The 14,278-nt window shown below is 45.9% G+C and overlaps 1 protein-coding gene across 1 annotated transcript in view; it reads right to left on the minus strand.

The window, feature by feature from the left end:
- Positions 1-14,278, minus strand: part of Col22a1 (collagen type XXII alpha 1 chain) — a 183,926-nt gene that overhangs the window by 130,121 nt on the left and 39,527 nt on the right. Inside the window, exons 9-11 of the mRNA XM_042699956.1 lie at positions 11,956-12,000; positions 10,675-10,737; positions 6,569-6,607 (exon numbers count right to left, since the gene is read on the minus strand). Coding sequence (XP_042555890.1) covers positions 6,569-6,607; positions 10,675-10,737; positions 11,956-12,000 — 147 coding nt within the window. The remainder of the gene's footprint in view (positions 1-6,568; positions 6,608-10,674; positions 10,738-11,955; positions 12,001-14,278) is intronic.

Genomic DNA, 14,278 nt, shown 5'->3' on the forward strand with positions numbered 1-14,278 from the left:
TTTAGATATGAATGTGTTCTAGGTCTTCAAGGCTAGCATTCTACCACTTGAGACACAGTGCCACTTCCAGCTTTTTCTAAGTAGTTTATTGGAGCTAAGAGTCACATAGACATTCCTGCCCTGGCTGGCTTCAAACCATAATCCTCAGATCTCAGCCTCCTGAGTACCTAAGATTACAGGTATGAGCCACCAGCTTCAGATTTCAAAAACTCTTTAACAAGTGTAAAAGAAGGCAAAGAGAGGAAGGTCTGATGTGCACAAATCCAACTCTCTACTGTGGTGTGAATGTGCACCCTCTCATGATTCTCCCATTAAAACCTAATCCCTTGTGCAACAATGTTAAGAACTGAGGTCTCTGTTCAGTGCCAGTGGCTCATATCTATAATACCAATCACTTGGGAGGCTGAAGTAAGGGAGGATTGCAATCTGGGGTAAGCCTGTACAAAGAAATTTGCAAGATCCTTCCCTGACTAAAGCTTTGGTAGGAAGTAGAAATAGGTGGATCACAGTTTACACATTCCTGGGCAGGAGGTGAGACTCGATCTCAAAAAGAACCATTGCAAAACATGGCTGAAGTTGTGGCAAGACAATAAAGCACCTGCCTACAGTATAAGGCTCTGGTTTCAAATTCCAGTGTCACCAAATAGGATGAAAGGGAGTCAGTGCACGTATAAATGAGGCAATGCCCCTTCTGACATATGGGGACAACCATGTCGTACCATCGATGAAGCAGAACTCCCTCGCCAGATACCAAATCGCTTGGCACTTCCACGGCAGACTTACAAGTCTCCCGAACTCTAAGCAACACATTCCTGTTGTCTGTCAATTACCCAGCCTCAGGACTTTTGTTATCACAGCAGTAATGTGCAAGTATCAGCTTCATCCCTCTGCTGAGGGGATAAAGAAAGAATATCGCCTCTGGCCAAAGGGGATTGGCCAAGCTACTAAGTCCAGGGAAATGTGTATAACACAGAGACACTTGAAACTAGCCGAAAGTACTACCCAGTTGAGAAAACCTCCTAACTTCCCATAGTTCCATTATAAAAGGGATTGACACTCAGGTTGTTGGGGCAAATGATGATTACAGACAGTGGTCATGGAGTCCACTGGAGAAGAAAACCAGGGCTTTCCAACTTCCTGTGGGCTGTTAGGATGGATTCAAACTTGGTCAAGTCCAAATTGAGGCAGAGTCCCAGCTCTGATCTCCCTGCCACCCTTGGCTTCCCTCTTCCCACCTCCTGCCTGCCACACCCCCCTGTCAGAGCCCAGAGCTCATATTGCTCCTTATTTCACTGGTCAAGATGCAGCGATCCTCAAGGGCACACACTCCTTTCTCTCCCAGTTAACTCTCAAGGCTTGTTTCTAAGTATTGATCAGGAGATTGCTTCCTTGCCAGAGAAGCCACCTCAGTTTGATAGCAGGCACAGCAGGTTCACTGAATGGAGTTTATGGAACATTTCTGGATGGTCCATGGACCAGCAGCAGCCCTGCGTGCGAAATCTCTAGCCTGTGGCAAGTCTGCTGAGCCGGACACTTCGGGAAAGGAATCTGAGAATCTGACTTAATAAATCCCCTGGGTCATTGGGTGTTGGCTCATGTTTAAGAACTCCAAATAAATGCTGGTTGTCAGAAAATAGGAGCTCAAATCCTGACTTTACCAGGTAGAAAGGCAAAACTGCCAGTTCCTGGACCCAGTTGCTACAAAATGGAGCCCGGGATGGCTCCCTCAAAAGCTAAAGAGCATGTGCAAGAATCTCAGCAGGCAGCAAGAGCCTGCAACTATTCAGTACTATTATTCGCAGGTGCCCTGGGAGTTACTTTACATGAATTGAGGAAATAAATGAACCTCTACACCTTCTCACCTGGAACATCTTTTCTAAGAGCAGGCCCTGGACATCCTAAGGTCTTGGGGGTGGGAAGGGTCCTCCTCGGGGCGGGGCAGAAGAGCTGTGATGTGTGCAGCTGCTGCTGGCCCTGGGGAAAGACCTCATCAATTCTGAGGGCGCCGAAGATGCCATTTGGCATATTAAAACGGAACATGGTGTAATGGTAATTATACTTCAGGTTTATGAGTGCCTTTTACAAATATAAGTCATATATTTTCCTTAGCTCATTTAATCCTTGTAGCAACACTCTGATGTGAATACTATTAGATTTGCCAAGTCACAGACCAGAGAAGCCAGGGTTCAGTTATAGCTCTGTTGTACCACAGCTAAGGGGCTGAGCTGAGGTCTGGACCAGCCAATGTGTATCTAGAACCGGCCCACTTTGTGTCGGGTCACCTCTCAGGTCACCCAGCATGAACGCTTCCCCAAAAATGTTCTCCCTTCTTCTAGGAAGCCTTTGGTCTTATGACTGGTCTGTTACACTTGCTAGCCTCCAAGTGTTCAAAGGGGCTGGAGGAAAAAGCTGGGAGATTCCTGTTTGTCTGTAAGATCCTTGAACAAACTTCTCCAAGCGCCCTTCAGCACCACGGACAGGTATTCTGTTTTGCCTCCAGTTTACTAGGCTCTCCAAGGAACGTAAGCAGCTAAAGTAATTTCCTCTAAATCCTTTAATTATTGTAAAACTAGAAGGCATTCAACCATGAATTGTGCAAATTACATGCACAGGCCAAGACAAGGAGATGGGAATATGGATTAAGCCAGCTGTGAATTTTTTAAAAATCCACAGCTAGAGGTAAACGGTTTCACACATAGAAACACAAATGTATAATATATATTTTATGGCCCAGAGGTTGTACAATGCAGTCTTTATGTACAATAATTAGATTGTGTGCGGAACATGGTTTTTGAATACAAAGAATCCCTAGATTATTTTTTTTTTTGCAGGAGAGGCAAGGAAGGACCGGTACAATGACCAGGAGTGGAGATGTCAGCCCTAAGGTGTCTTGTATCTTGTATCAGATACACCCAGCCCCTGTCCAGCCATGCCCCAGCTCGGCGCTCCTGCTCAGAGCCAGCCTCTGCCCAGAGGCTTAAGGAGCCAATGCCCCTGAGCTGAATCATGTGGAATGTATCAAAAGGCCGGTAAAGGGCTGATGATGTGTGTTTTTCCATCACTTTTCAGACAGAGACACTGTAACATTCAAAACTGTCAGCTGTGGCCAATGAATGCACCATGACTGCTATAGCCCACATCCCTGTCTGTTGTTCTCCAAGAGACTCAACGAATGAAAAAGTAATAACCTGTTCCTTGCTCTGCTGTGTCTTCTCTTATGCAAGAGACCTCTTTGCTTTAGTCCAATTGGGTGGTTATACAACACCTTAAAGTCCAGGGCTTATAAATAATGGAAAGGTATTTCTCTCAGTTCTGGAGTCTGGAAGTCCCAAGGTCAAAATCAAGGCATAGGTCCATTCTGTTGTGGTGAGCACCAGTTCCTGGTTCATAGAGGGGACTCCTCACCATAGCTTCTCAGGGTGGAAGGGGCGAGAGCCTCTGTTGGGCCTCTTCTACAAGGACCCTGATACTTCTTACAAGGTCTCCTTCCTCAGCACCTACCCATAACCTCCCAAACACCCCACCTTTTTTTTGTCGGTTGTGGGGCCTGAACTCTGGGCCTGGGGCAACGTCTCTCAGCTCTTCAGCTCAAGGCTAGTGCTCTACCACTTGAGCCACAGTGCCACTTCCAGCTTTTTCTGCTTGTGTGGTGCTGAGGAATCAAACCCAGGGCCTCATGCATACAAGACAAGCGCTCTACACTGAGCCACCTTCCCAGCCCATACCCCACCTTCTAACACTAGCACTTTGTAGGGTGGGGCTTGAACTTATGGATTGACAGGGGTACATGTGTTTAAATCACATTGTCCAGTACACAGAGGAGCACCAAATGGCTTCTAGGATCTTTTTATGATCACTGCTGTAGAAAGGAAGTGCCCAGAAGGAAAGCAACAAGACTGTATTGTTCACTTGGTATCTGTTGAGAGGCTAGCCCTCATGGTAAATAATCTTCATTATAGTCTCAATAAGTATTTTAAGAAAGTAAGCAGCGGCTGAATTTGAGTATTGTGGTTCCACATGCTATGTTCTAAACCACACAGAAAATCATTAAAGGTAGAGGTTATGAGCCTCATATTTAGGTAGCAGAAGGCCAACGCTCATAAAAAGGAATGCAGGGGACAAGAGGGAAAAACTGAGAGTGAGGAAAGAAATATACTTGACTTACGTAACTGTAACCCCTCTGTAGATCACCTTCGTACTAACAATTACAAATTTTTAAAGGAATGCAAAGCCAGATACCCATGCCTCACATCTGTAATCCTAGATACTCAAGGAGCTCAGATCTAAGGATTATAGTTCAAAGCCAGTCCAGGCAAGAAAAGTCTATATATCTAATTAGTCACCAAAATACTGAAAGTGGAGCTGTTGGTCCAGTGATAAAACAGTAGTCTTGAGCAAAAGCTTAGGGAAAGCACCCAGAACCAGCACAAGGGGGGAAAAAAAAGGAAAGAAAAAGGAATTAAAAACTGGAACACAGGGCTGGGAAGGTGGCTCAGTAGTAGAGCGCTTGCCTTGCCTGAGGCCCTGGGTTTGATTCCTTAGCACCACATAAGCTGGAAAAAGCTGGAAGTGGCGCTGTGGCTCAAGCGGTAGAGCGCTAGCCTTGAGCTGAAGAGCTGAGGGACAGCGCCCAGGCCCAGAGTTCAGGCCCCATGGCTGACCAACCCCCCACCCCGCCAAAAAAAGGAAGAAAGAAAAACTGGAACACAGCAATGGCACGAAGCCATGAGCGCATCTCAGCTTTGTAACTCCATAATGTTAGATGCCATGCAGCCTCTCAGACCACCTTAAATTCTTAGAGAAGACTGTGTGCACAAGTGTCTGTGCTTTTGGTGGGGAGTAGGACCAAGTTATTGTGGAACAAATGAAGTGTGAGGGGGAAATACACTCATAGCTTTGTTACTCACAGATGACCACAGGGTTGAAAACATATTCATTTTGCAATGTCACTGAAATGTGCCAGAGAACTATCTGTTCTTTTTTCCCAGGACCTCAATTATTCTTCTATATTATACCTTGGGCTGCTGTCACATGATTAGCTGTACAACCTTTCCTCCCTTTGTCCTCTGCACAGCATTATCTGTGTCTGGTTGTACTTATGAATTATTCACACAAAACTTCTGGTCTCACAGAGAAAGACCTTGTGGGTAGGTGCTCCTGCGAATCTGCAAGCATCTCCTTGAAGCAAACGTAGGGGAAGTTCCCATGGGTGACAATGAGCTGTCTACATGTTGCTGCTTCTCCTGCCATTTTGTAGTGTGATTCCTGGGCTATCCAATCAGCCCAATGCCAGGCGGATGCAACACCAGCCAGGGGCCAGCAGCTCTGGGTCAGTACTAAAGTGCACACACACTGTCGTAAAGGCTGCCCCTCTAGAAAACACGTGTGTGCATGCGTGTGCGTGCATGCACACACGTGCCAGCACTGAGGTTTGAACTGAAGGTCTTGATACTGTCTCCTAGCTTTTCCACTGAAGGTTGGTGCTTTACCACTTGAGTTATATTTCAACTTCTGGATTTTTGCTGGTGGTGTGAAAATAAGTGTTCCACAGACTTTCGTGTCTGGGCTGGCTTTGAACCAAGATCCTTAGATCTCAGTTTCCTGAATTAGCTAGGATTACAGTTGTGAATCACCAGCTCCAGGCTCCTTAGCTCTCAGTCTCCTGAGTAGCTAGGATTATGGGCATGAACCACCCGCACCCCACTATTTAATTTTCAAATAGCTGATACAAGTGGGAAATGGCATGTTTGGCGGCTCTTTACTGTCTTTGTCTCCTCACGGGCTAACACTTCAAGGATTTCCTCTTCAGAAGCCCTGCTTTCCCTCAGAATTGCTGTGCTGTGCCCATCACACTGCCAGGGAACAGGGTGGGCAGACGTTTTAGACCTCCCACAAGTTCTCCTCTAGTTCTCTGCCCACTCGGGTCTGCTGCCCTCACCAGCTCCCTTCGATCACCTTCCTCCCCATCTCCCCTTTAAGTACCCTCACTCTTTCCCACATTTCTCTGGCCTGCCGCCTCTCAGTTCTATCTGGAACCTGACCTCTGAACATCTTTGGCACGTTTGGATACTCTCAGAATCTTCCAGGGCCCCTATCAGTATGTTTTGATATTTGATTTCTACATGACAGTCCTCCAAACCACTTCTCTAGCCCTATTCTCTAACCCCTCAGTGCCACCAGGCCCCTTGTGTCCTGATCATCACTGACCACCTTTGTCGGAAGCATGCTCACCTCCACAGCCTGCACGTGCCTGGCCGCTCAGATCCCACCCAAAGCCTCCAACTCCTGCATGTCACTGTTGCCCACTGCCCTCAACAGTTTAGCTCATTAACCTCCCAGTCACATGGGTCTCACCTCTCCCAGCCACCACTTCCTGTCTCCATCTTTTCTTCCTGCAGTCTCTATATAAGCTTCAAGCACACACAGAGGCCGGGCCCACAGCCCAGCAAAGGGGCGCCTCTCCCCACTAGTACTGTCTTTCCAGACAGTACAAAGGTGCCATGCGCCTCCCACAGACACCAGCCCCCATCCTGTCCCTTGGGGGAGTGCGTGAAGGGAAGGTGCTTACCTTTTCTCCCTTTTCTCCTTGTATAAAGGGTCCTCTGCCCTAGAAAAGGCAAAGCAGAAGGCAAAGGTTTACTAGAGAGCATCATCAGGACACAGCATCACTCCAGGACAGAAACAACTGGGCTCTTTCTCATTAGTCCTGCCTGGAGCCTCTGAAAGGGATATAACCGTTTATTGAGTAAAGATTCTCATGAGTGTCATCTCATTGGATTGCTTTCTAATAATTTAACGCTATTGGTACTATGCTTCCTTTAACAGCTTTATTAGGATATAATTCGTATACCAGGTCAATAGCTTTTAGTATATATGGAGAACTATGCCACAATTGACTTTAGAACATCTCACTCACCTCAGAAGGAACCAATACCAATACATGTGCTCCCCTCTTCTCCCCATTCCCAGAACTGGACAGCTCCCAATCTATTTCTGTCCTAGAAAGACTTGCCTAACCTCGCCATGATGCAAAGGGAAGGGAGTAACGTGTCGACTCCTCACTTAGCCGCCTCTTTGTTAGGTCCACGCATAGGCTGCTGTACGTGTCTGAATTTCCTATTTTTGAAGATTAACACACATTTTATTTATCGCTTACCCATCCTTCCTGTGATGGCCTTCAGGTGGGATCTATTTTACGCTGCTGCAAATAATGCTGCTGTGAACATCTGTGTGTAGATTTTCCATGAGTACATGCTTGTATTTCTTTTCAGTGGATATCTGTGAGTGAGACTGAGCGGCGATGCCTGTGCTAACTCCACGTTTAAACTTCTGAGAACTGCCAGGCCTTTTCCTCCCAGAAGCTGCATCGTCTCCCAGAGTGACAGACGAAGCCTGTGTTAGACCTTCTGTTTACTGCTCTAAGCAGCAACGCATCACACTCTGTACTTTCTAGAGTAATGTTTTACATTCCTTAATGTTATTTTTTTTAGATAGCTAGACTCATTTTCTTAGAAGATTCTCTATGGCTTATCATATAAATCTAAATTCACCAAGACTTACTCTAGAAACATAAAACAATGAGACACACAACCATGTTCCTTATTACTGTATCCTCACCTCTCCCTTTTGTATTCTACTACATGCAGATTTGTTAAACACCCAACAGTGTGTGTGTGTGTGTGTGTGTGTGTGTGTGCGCGTGTGCGCGCGTGCGCCAGCATAGGGATTGAACTCAGGGCCTAGGTGCTGTCCTTGTTTAGTTCAAGACTAGCTGAATATCACGTGAGCCACTGTTGCACTTCCAGCTTTTAGGTGGTTAACTGGACATAAGCCTCACAGACTTTGAACCACAATCCTCAGATCTCAGCCTTTGATTAGCTAGGGTTACAGGTGTGAGCCACGGACAGCTGAATTGCCATGTTGTTATCATGATTAGTTTGAGCCTATTCCACAGCACTTTAGCCTCAATTAATTCTTCTGAGTGGCCAGTTGTTTATTGTACTGAGTTTCCTTGTATGTAATGAATCTTTACTTCTCCTTGGAAGCTATTTATTCGACTTGTCTTTCAGCACATTTATGATGTTTATGTGTGTAGCTTTTCGTGTAAATCTTAATTAAAGCTCATTGAATATCTTGAATGCACAGATTACTTCTTTTCAGTGTGTGATTTCAGCCCTATTACTTCTGGCTCTCCCCTCTCTCCTTTTTGAATTCACCAGATGTGCATACTGGTTCACATTTGACCAACATTTTGTAACACTGTTCACTTGTCTCTGTTCTTTTTTCTTCTGTGCTCTTCAGATCTCGTAAGCTCTACTAAACTGTCATTGGGATAGTTCATGCTCACATGCCTGCCCACATCTCCTGCCCAGCCTCTCTAGAGATTTTTTTTTTCATTTCAGTTATTTAATTTTAAACCCTAAAATTTCCATTCATTTCAAAGTTCCACCTTTCTATGGATGGATATGGTATGGCATGTTATCTTCATACCTGCTTTGACTTTTCTGAGAACTGCTCCCTTGTTCCTTGAACACAGTTATGTGGATTATTTGAAGGCTTTGATTACTAACCCCAACACGTCTTCCCACTCACAGATACCTTTGTTTGCCTGCTTATTTTCTCCCTATGTCATATTTTCCTGTCTCTGTACATGTTTCAACATTCATTTGTTGAGACATTAGGAACTATGGATATTATTCACTTCCCCTTCTAGGGCTGGGTTGACTGTTTTCTGGTTTGTTGGTTGGTTTATTGACTTGGCTAGGTGTTAGGTATAAATGAATTCTATTCCCTTGACCAGTGTGACATCTTTACTGCCACTCCTCTGGGCCTGTGGCCTCGACAGTAACCCTGTGACACTGGTGGTCTTCACGGGAGTCTTTCTGACAGTCTCTACTGACATTAGTCCAGCTCCTAAGTGCTTTGAATTCCCAGATAACTGCTTTGTTTTTAAAGAATGATTCACTGCACTTTTTCTGCGACAGGGTCCAACTCAATTACCCTTTTCCTGGTTGCTGTGGCTACCACCGAGGCATGCCTCTGGTGTTCCAGTTTGGGCTCTTCTGGGTCAATCTGGTATACTAGCCAGGCTGTGGCACAGTCCAGTGGTCTCAGAGAACCACTGCTCTTCTTGGGGTCACGGATCCTCCAATTCCCCTTCTTAAAGAGCCTTTTACACTTGTACCTCCTCAAATTCTCTCTTTCAGATTCAGTGCCTTTCAGGAAAAGATTCAGAGTTTTCTGTTCTTTTGTTGCTGTCGTTAAGTACTGGGGTTTGAACTCAGGATCTTGTACCCATTCATCTCTGGTGCTCTACCTCTTCAACCCTACCTCTAGCCCTGCCCTTTTTTTGCTGGTTATTTTGTAGGTAGATTCTCATGAACTTTTCTGCCTGGGTGGGCTCTGAACCCTGATCTTTCATTTCTTAGCCTCCTGAGTAACTAGGAATATAGGCATGAGCTCCCAGCTCCCAGATAGTTCTCTGTTTTTAAGGACTAAGTCTCTGAGTTCTTGCTGTAGAGCTGGGAACCAGAGCCACAGACTCTTCTCTTAGGGGTGCCTCACTGGGTAGGAACCGTGGCCTCCGTGGTGGTCTCCACGTCAATGTTCCAATGTGGGCCCGCTCCCTCCGGATCCCAACACCCCTGTCTTGTTCCACCTGAGGCAGAAGCTCTGCCTTGAGAGTTGGGGTGGTGAGGGGAGACCCCATCTCCTGACTGCAGCTGCCTGTGAAGCACCTGACTCCAAGGACATAGGTGAAGCATGCTGGCATTTCCAGGGATGATCTTCTATTGGGAGTGGGTCCAGAAGAAGACCTGTATAGCTCTTATTAGAAAGCATGGAAAATGAGGCTCAGAAAGTTCTGGAAGCATCTTCAGTTCATGGAACAAGTAGGTGGTGGAACCAGATTTGAATGTGGGCCCTCTGAAGCCAGTGCCACCTCCTCACCCCTGCTGGATGGAACTGCCATCAGCACAGGGCAGGCAGCACTGACAAGAGCGCCATGGACCACAGCCCAGACTCGGGGCTCCTAAGGATAGTCATGTTTGTTCTTTGATTCTAGAACAAAGTTTTCCCGCTCTCCCTTCCTCTGAACCTATGTGCATGGGCCAGCTCACTTCATTCTCCCAGCACAGTGACTCTCCCTTCACTCCCTGCCCCTGCACAGATGAGGAGACCAAGAGCAAAACATTTAGTGGAGACACTCTGTGGCTGTGTGGCTCTGGAGTCTCTTCCAGGAGCCATGAACTATTCATCTCTGTGATTCTTTCCTTGTCCACCATCAGCCAGAAGGAGTGAAGGGAAACCAGGACAGGTGGAAAGAATGCCCTTGTAGAGGGAAGAACATGGCAGTAAAGAATACAGAGAGAATATCCCCTCCCTGCAATTCCCAATGTCAGGAATCACGATGTGGCTCATTTGGAAGCACAGAATTCTGGGGCTGGGGAAGGGGAGAGGGAAGGACAGGCTAGAGGGCCACTAGGGCATGTCCAGATATCCCCTGCCTGTGGAGAGGAGAGGGGCTTCAATCCCCAGGGGGGTGGGCTCAGTCCCTTGTACTATGGACCACACCTGGTGATTGACATGTCAAGATGCGGGGTCCGGGAAGGAGCTCTGCGTCACCCCACGCCAGCCACATATTCCATCCACAGACAGCAACAGCACTATACTCACCATGTCCCCTTTCTCTCCCTTGGGTCCAGGCATTCCTGTCAGCCCAGTGGCTCCCGTGTCTCCCTGAGAGGTTGGAAGCAGAGACAAGCATGGGGTTAGGTCATCTGACAGAGTTGCTGGCTCTCAGGCTGCTCACAGCCACCCTTTGCCATATTCTCTAGAAGTAGCAGATGTGGTCTTTGCCAACTATATGATGAAGTCATTGTTCTACACCCGGAAGTGGAGAAGTACAGACTCAGGGAACGGAGGATATCATCCAATTCTAGTATGAACCTCATGCCTGGGCCTCTGCTGCTACAACGTAATATTACGTTGGGTGAAATCAAAACTAAGAAAGGCAGGAGGCAGAGGTGAGGAGAGGGAGAGGTGAGCTGGGCAAGTCTGTGTAAAGAAGGAAGGAGATGGAAGCCTGGAAATGAGAGGTTCTGGGGGGCTGGAAGGTGGCTCAGTGGTAGAGCGCTTGCCTTGCCTGCATGAGGCCCTGGGTTCGATTCCTCAGCACCACATAAGCACCACATAAGCAAAAAGAAAAAAGCTGGAAGTGGCGCTGTGGCTCAAGTGGTAGAGCGCTAGCCTTGAGCTGAAGAGCTGAGGGACAGCGCCCAGGCCCAGAGTTCAGGCCCCACGACCGGACCCCTCCCCCCAAAAAAGAGAGGTCTGGGCACTTCTAGGTATCTCCATGGCTACACTCAGCCTCTCTTCAAAACACCAGACCAGGGGATGGTTGGTCATGCAATAGCAGAATTCTTCTACTTGGGGATGATACACAGTTTTCACTCCCAGTTTCATTTTTCTGAGCTTGATGGGGGAATATCTTGACCCTTGGGGGACCTAAGAGGGGAGGGAAGGATGTTCATGACTTAGGATGGGGGGCCCTAGCGGGTAGAACCTCACTTTGCGCAATTACCGAGGACAGAAGTTTTATGTATAAGAATACCTAACAGATCAACCCTTCCAAGTTTCAAGATCACGTCAGCTTGCAAGGGTGGGTGTAGAACTGTCTGACCATGGAGGGTGAGCCTGCTGGCACACCCAAGCTCAGAGCCTGGGCTCTGGCAGGCCTCTGCCTTTCTTGTAGCAATTTTGAGGCCAAGAAATGTCCTCAGCATTTCAACACACACACATGTTCAAACTTTATACTGTGTATTCTTATCCACATCTACACAAGCTCCCAAGCAAAACACTGAAGAGAGGAGTGGTCTCTTGTACCACTGTCCTTCCACAGAAAGCAAGTGAGCACCCTGAGGCTCTGAAAGAAATCTGAGTCATGCCAGCACTGACCTTCGGACCAGGGAGCCCCACAGGACCAACAAAGCCCTTTTCACCCTGTGGGAAGAAAAACAAAAGGAAACAAGTGAAGTTCTGTTTTGAGGGTCTCCATCTGCAAACAGGAGCTGGTTATTCACTTCACGTGTTTAAAGCCAGTCTCGAAAAGCAAGTGCTGGCCAGTCAAGTTAGACAGGGAACTGGCTGACTAGAGCCAAAGCCCATTTAGTTTCGGGGGGAGAGGTTGAACTCAAGTCCTCATGGTCAGTAAGCTAGCTTTCTCAGTTAGCACTGAGCATCTGAGCCATACTTCCAGGCCAGCTTTCTGCTGGTTATTCTGGAGATGGAAATCTGAAAGCCTCTGGATCTCAGCCTCCTGAGTAGCTAGGGTGACAGGCATGAACCATCAGAACATGGTCAAAAGCCTGTTCTTTCTGGTTAATATATATATCTTTTTTTATGTTTAAGCAATCGTATAAAGGAGTTTCAATGCATCTTGGTCAATGTCACTCCTTTCAGCATTCTCCCACACCTGTCCCAACCCCACCCACCCCTCAGGGCTCCTGGCTCCTTTTTCACACCTGTACATTAAGTATGACGACTGTTATTTGCCCACCCTTCCTCTCCCCCTCATCTGCTCCTCCCCCTTAGTCCCCTTCAGACAAAAGATGTTTCGGCTTTCTGGTATTCATTTTGTTAATATGTCAGGTAATTGTTCAAAGGGGTTAATTGAAATACTTTATATATATATGTACATGGCCCTGTGTGTGTTTTCATATATGGATGTTAAGTCTAAAGTATAAGCTTGTCCTTGAACTGAAAACTTATATGTGAGGAGTTTGAACATGGCCTCCATGTAGGCACAGAAAGACAAATAGTAATGTTCTCACTTCTACTTGGAAGCTGAAAGACTCAAATACTCAGAAGCAGACAGAACAATGGTAGTTACCAGTGGCTGCCAGGTGCAGGGAAGGGAGGAGACATTGGCCAATGGGTACCGTTTTAATTAGATATAAGGAATATGATAGGTATTGAAGGTAATGGATATGTTCATTAACTTGATTCATTCATTCCATCATGTGGAATGTACGATTATAGCATAAACTCGACAATTATTCTTTTTCAGTAGCCAATTATAAATAAAGGAATGCTTCCCAAGGCTATATTTTATCTGGATATGCCATCACTTCAATTAAAAAGAAAATTACATTGCCTGCAACTGTTCATGTGTTTATTATTCACTGAAAGGCGAAGCATCGCATGTCCACAAGCAATTTCTAAATGCAAAACCCATTCCATTCAAAACATGTGTGAAAGATCTTGTTACTAGATTGAAAACCATGATTTGTAAGTTGTAGCTATATATATACTGCATCCTGAAAACAAATGCAGTATGATTCATATGATTTTTATGTGTAAATGTCAGGCCATTAATAAAAAGTGAACAACAGTCTACCCTCTGGTCACATTTAGCTACTTCAGGACTGTATGTGGGTGCCAGGGCAGGAGAGAGGGTAGATTTGAACAAGTGCCCCGTGCTTGGTAGACAAACCCTCTAAGTTATTTTTCTTTTTAGTTAATTTTTACACAGGTCTCACAATATGTCTCCAAGCCAGATTCAAACCACAATCTGACTTTTGCCTCCTACAGACCTGAGGTTATTAAACGTATTTTACCACTTGCAGCTTGTTCTTCAAGATAGAGTCTTTTTTGTCCAGGCTACTGTCAAACCCTGACCCTTATCTCTCCTTCCCAAATGGCTGGAAATATATACATATATATATATATATATATATATACATACATATATATATATATACATACATATATATATATACATATATATATATATATACACTTATTCATTTATTTATTTATTTATTTATTTATTGTTGGTCATGGGGCTTGAACTCTGGGCCTGGGCACTGTCCCTGAGCCCTTCAGCACAAGGAAAGTGCTCTACCACTTGAGCCATAACGCCACTTCCAGTTTTCTGGTGGTTAACTGGAGATAAGTGTCTCACGGACTTTCCTGCCTGGGTTGGCTTTGAACCACAATCCTCAGATCTCAGCCTTCTGAGTAGCTAGGATTACAGGCATGAGCCACTGGTGCCCAGTTAGATTGTATATTCTTAAATGCATTGCAGCTTCCATTGGACAAGCAAATTGAAGATACTCCTGTGTGAATTTGACCTTTCCTGGGGTCCAACAGAAGGCCTTGCAACTGCTCATGCCCAGCGTAAGGGCTGATCACAAAGATATAAACAGGGACCTAACATCTGTTGACTGTGTAAAATAACGATAATGCCTCACAAACTGAATGGAAGATTTAAACTACT

Source organism: Dipodomys spectabilis, unplaced genomic scaffold (genome assembly GCF_019054845.1).
Source record: "Dipodomys spectabilis isolate Male_0828 unplaced genomic scaffold, ASM1905484v1 ptg000264l, whole genome shotgun sequence".
NCBI lineage: Eukaryota > Metazoa > Chordata > Mammalia > Rodentia > Heteromyidae > Dipodomys > Dipodomys spectabilis.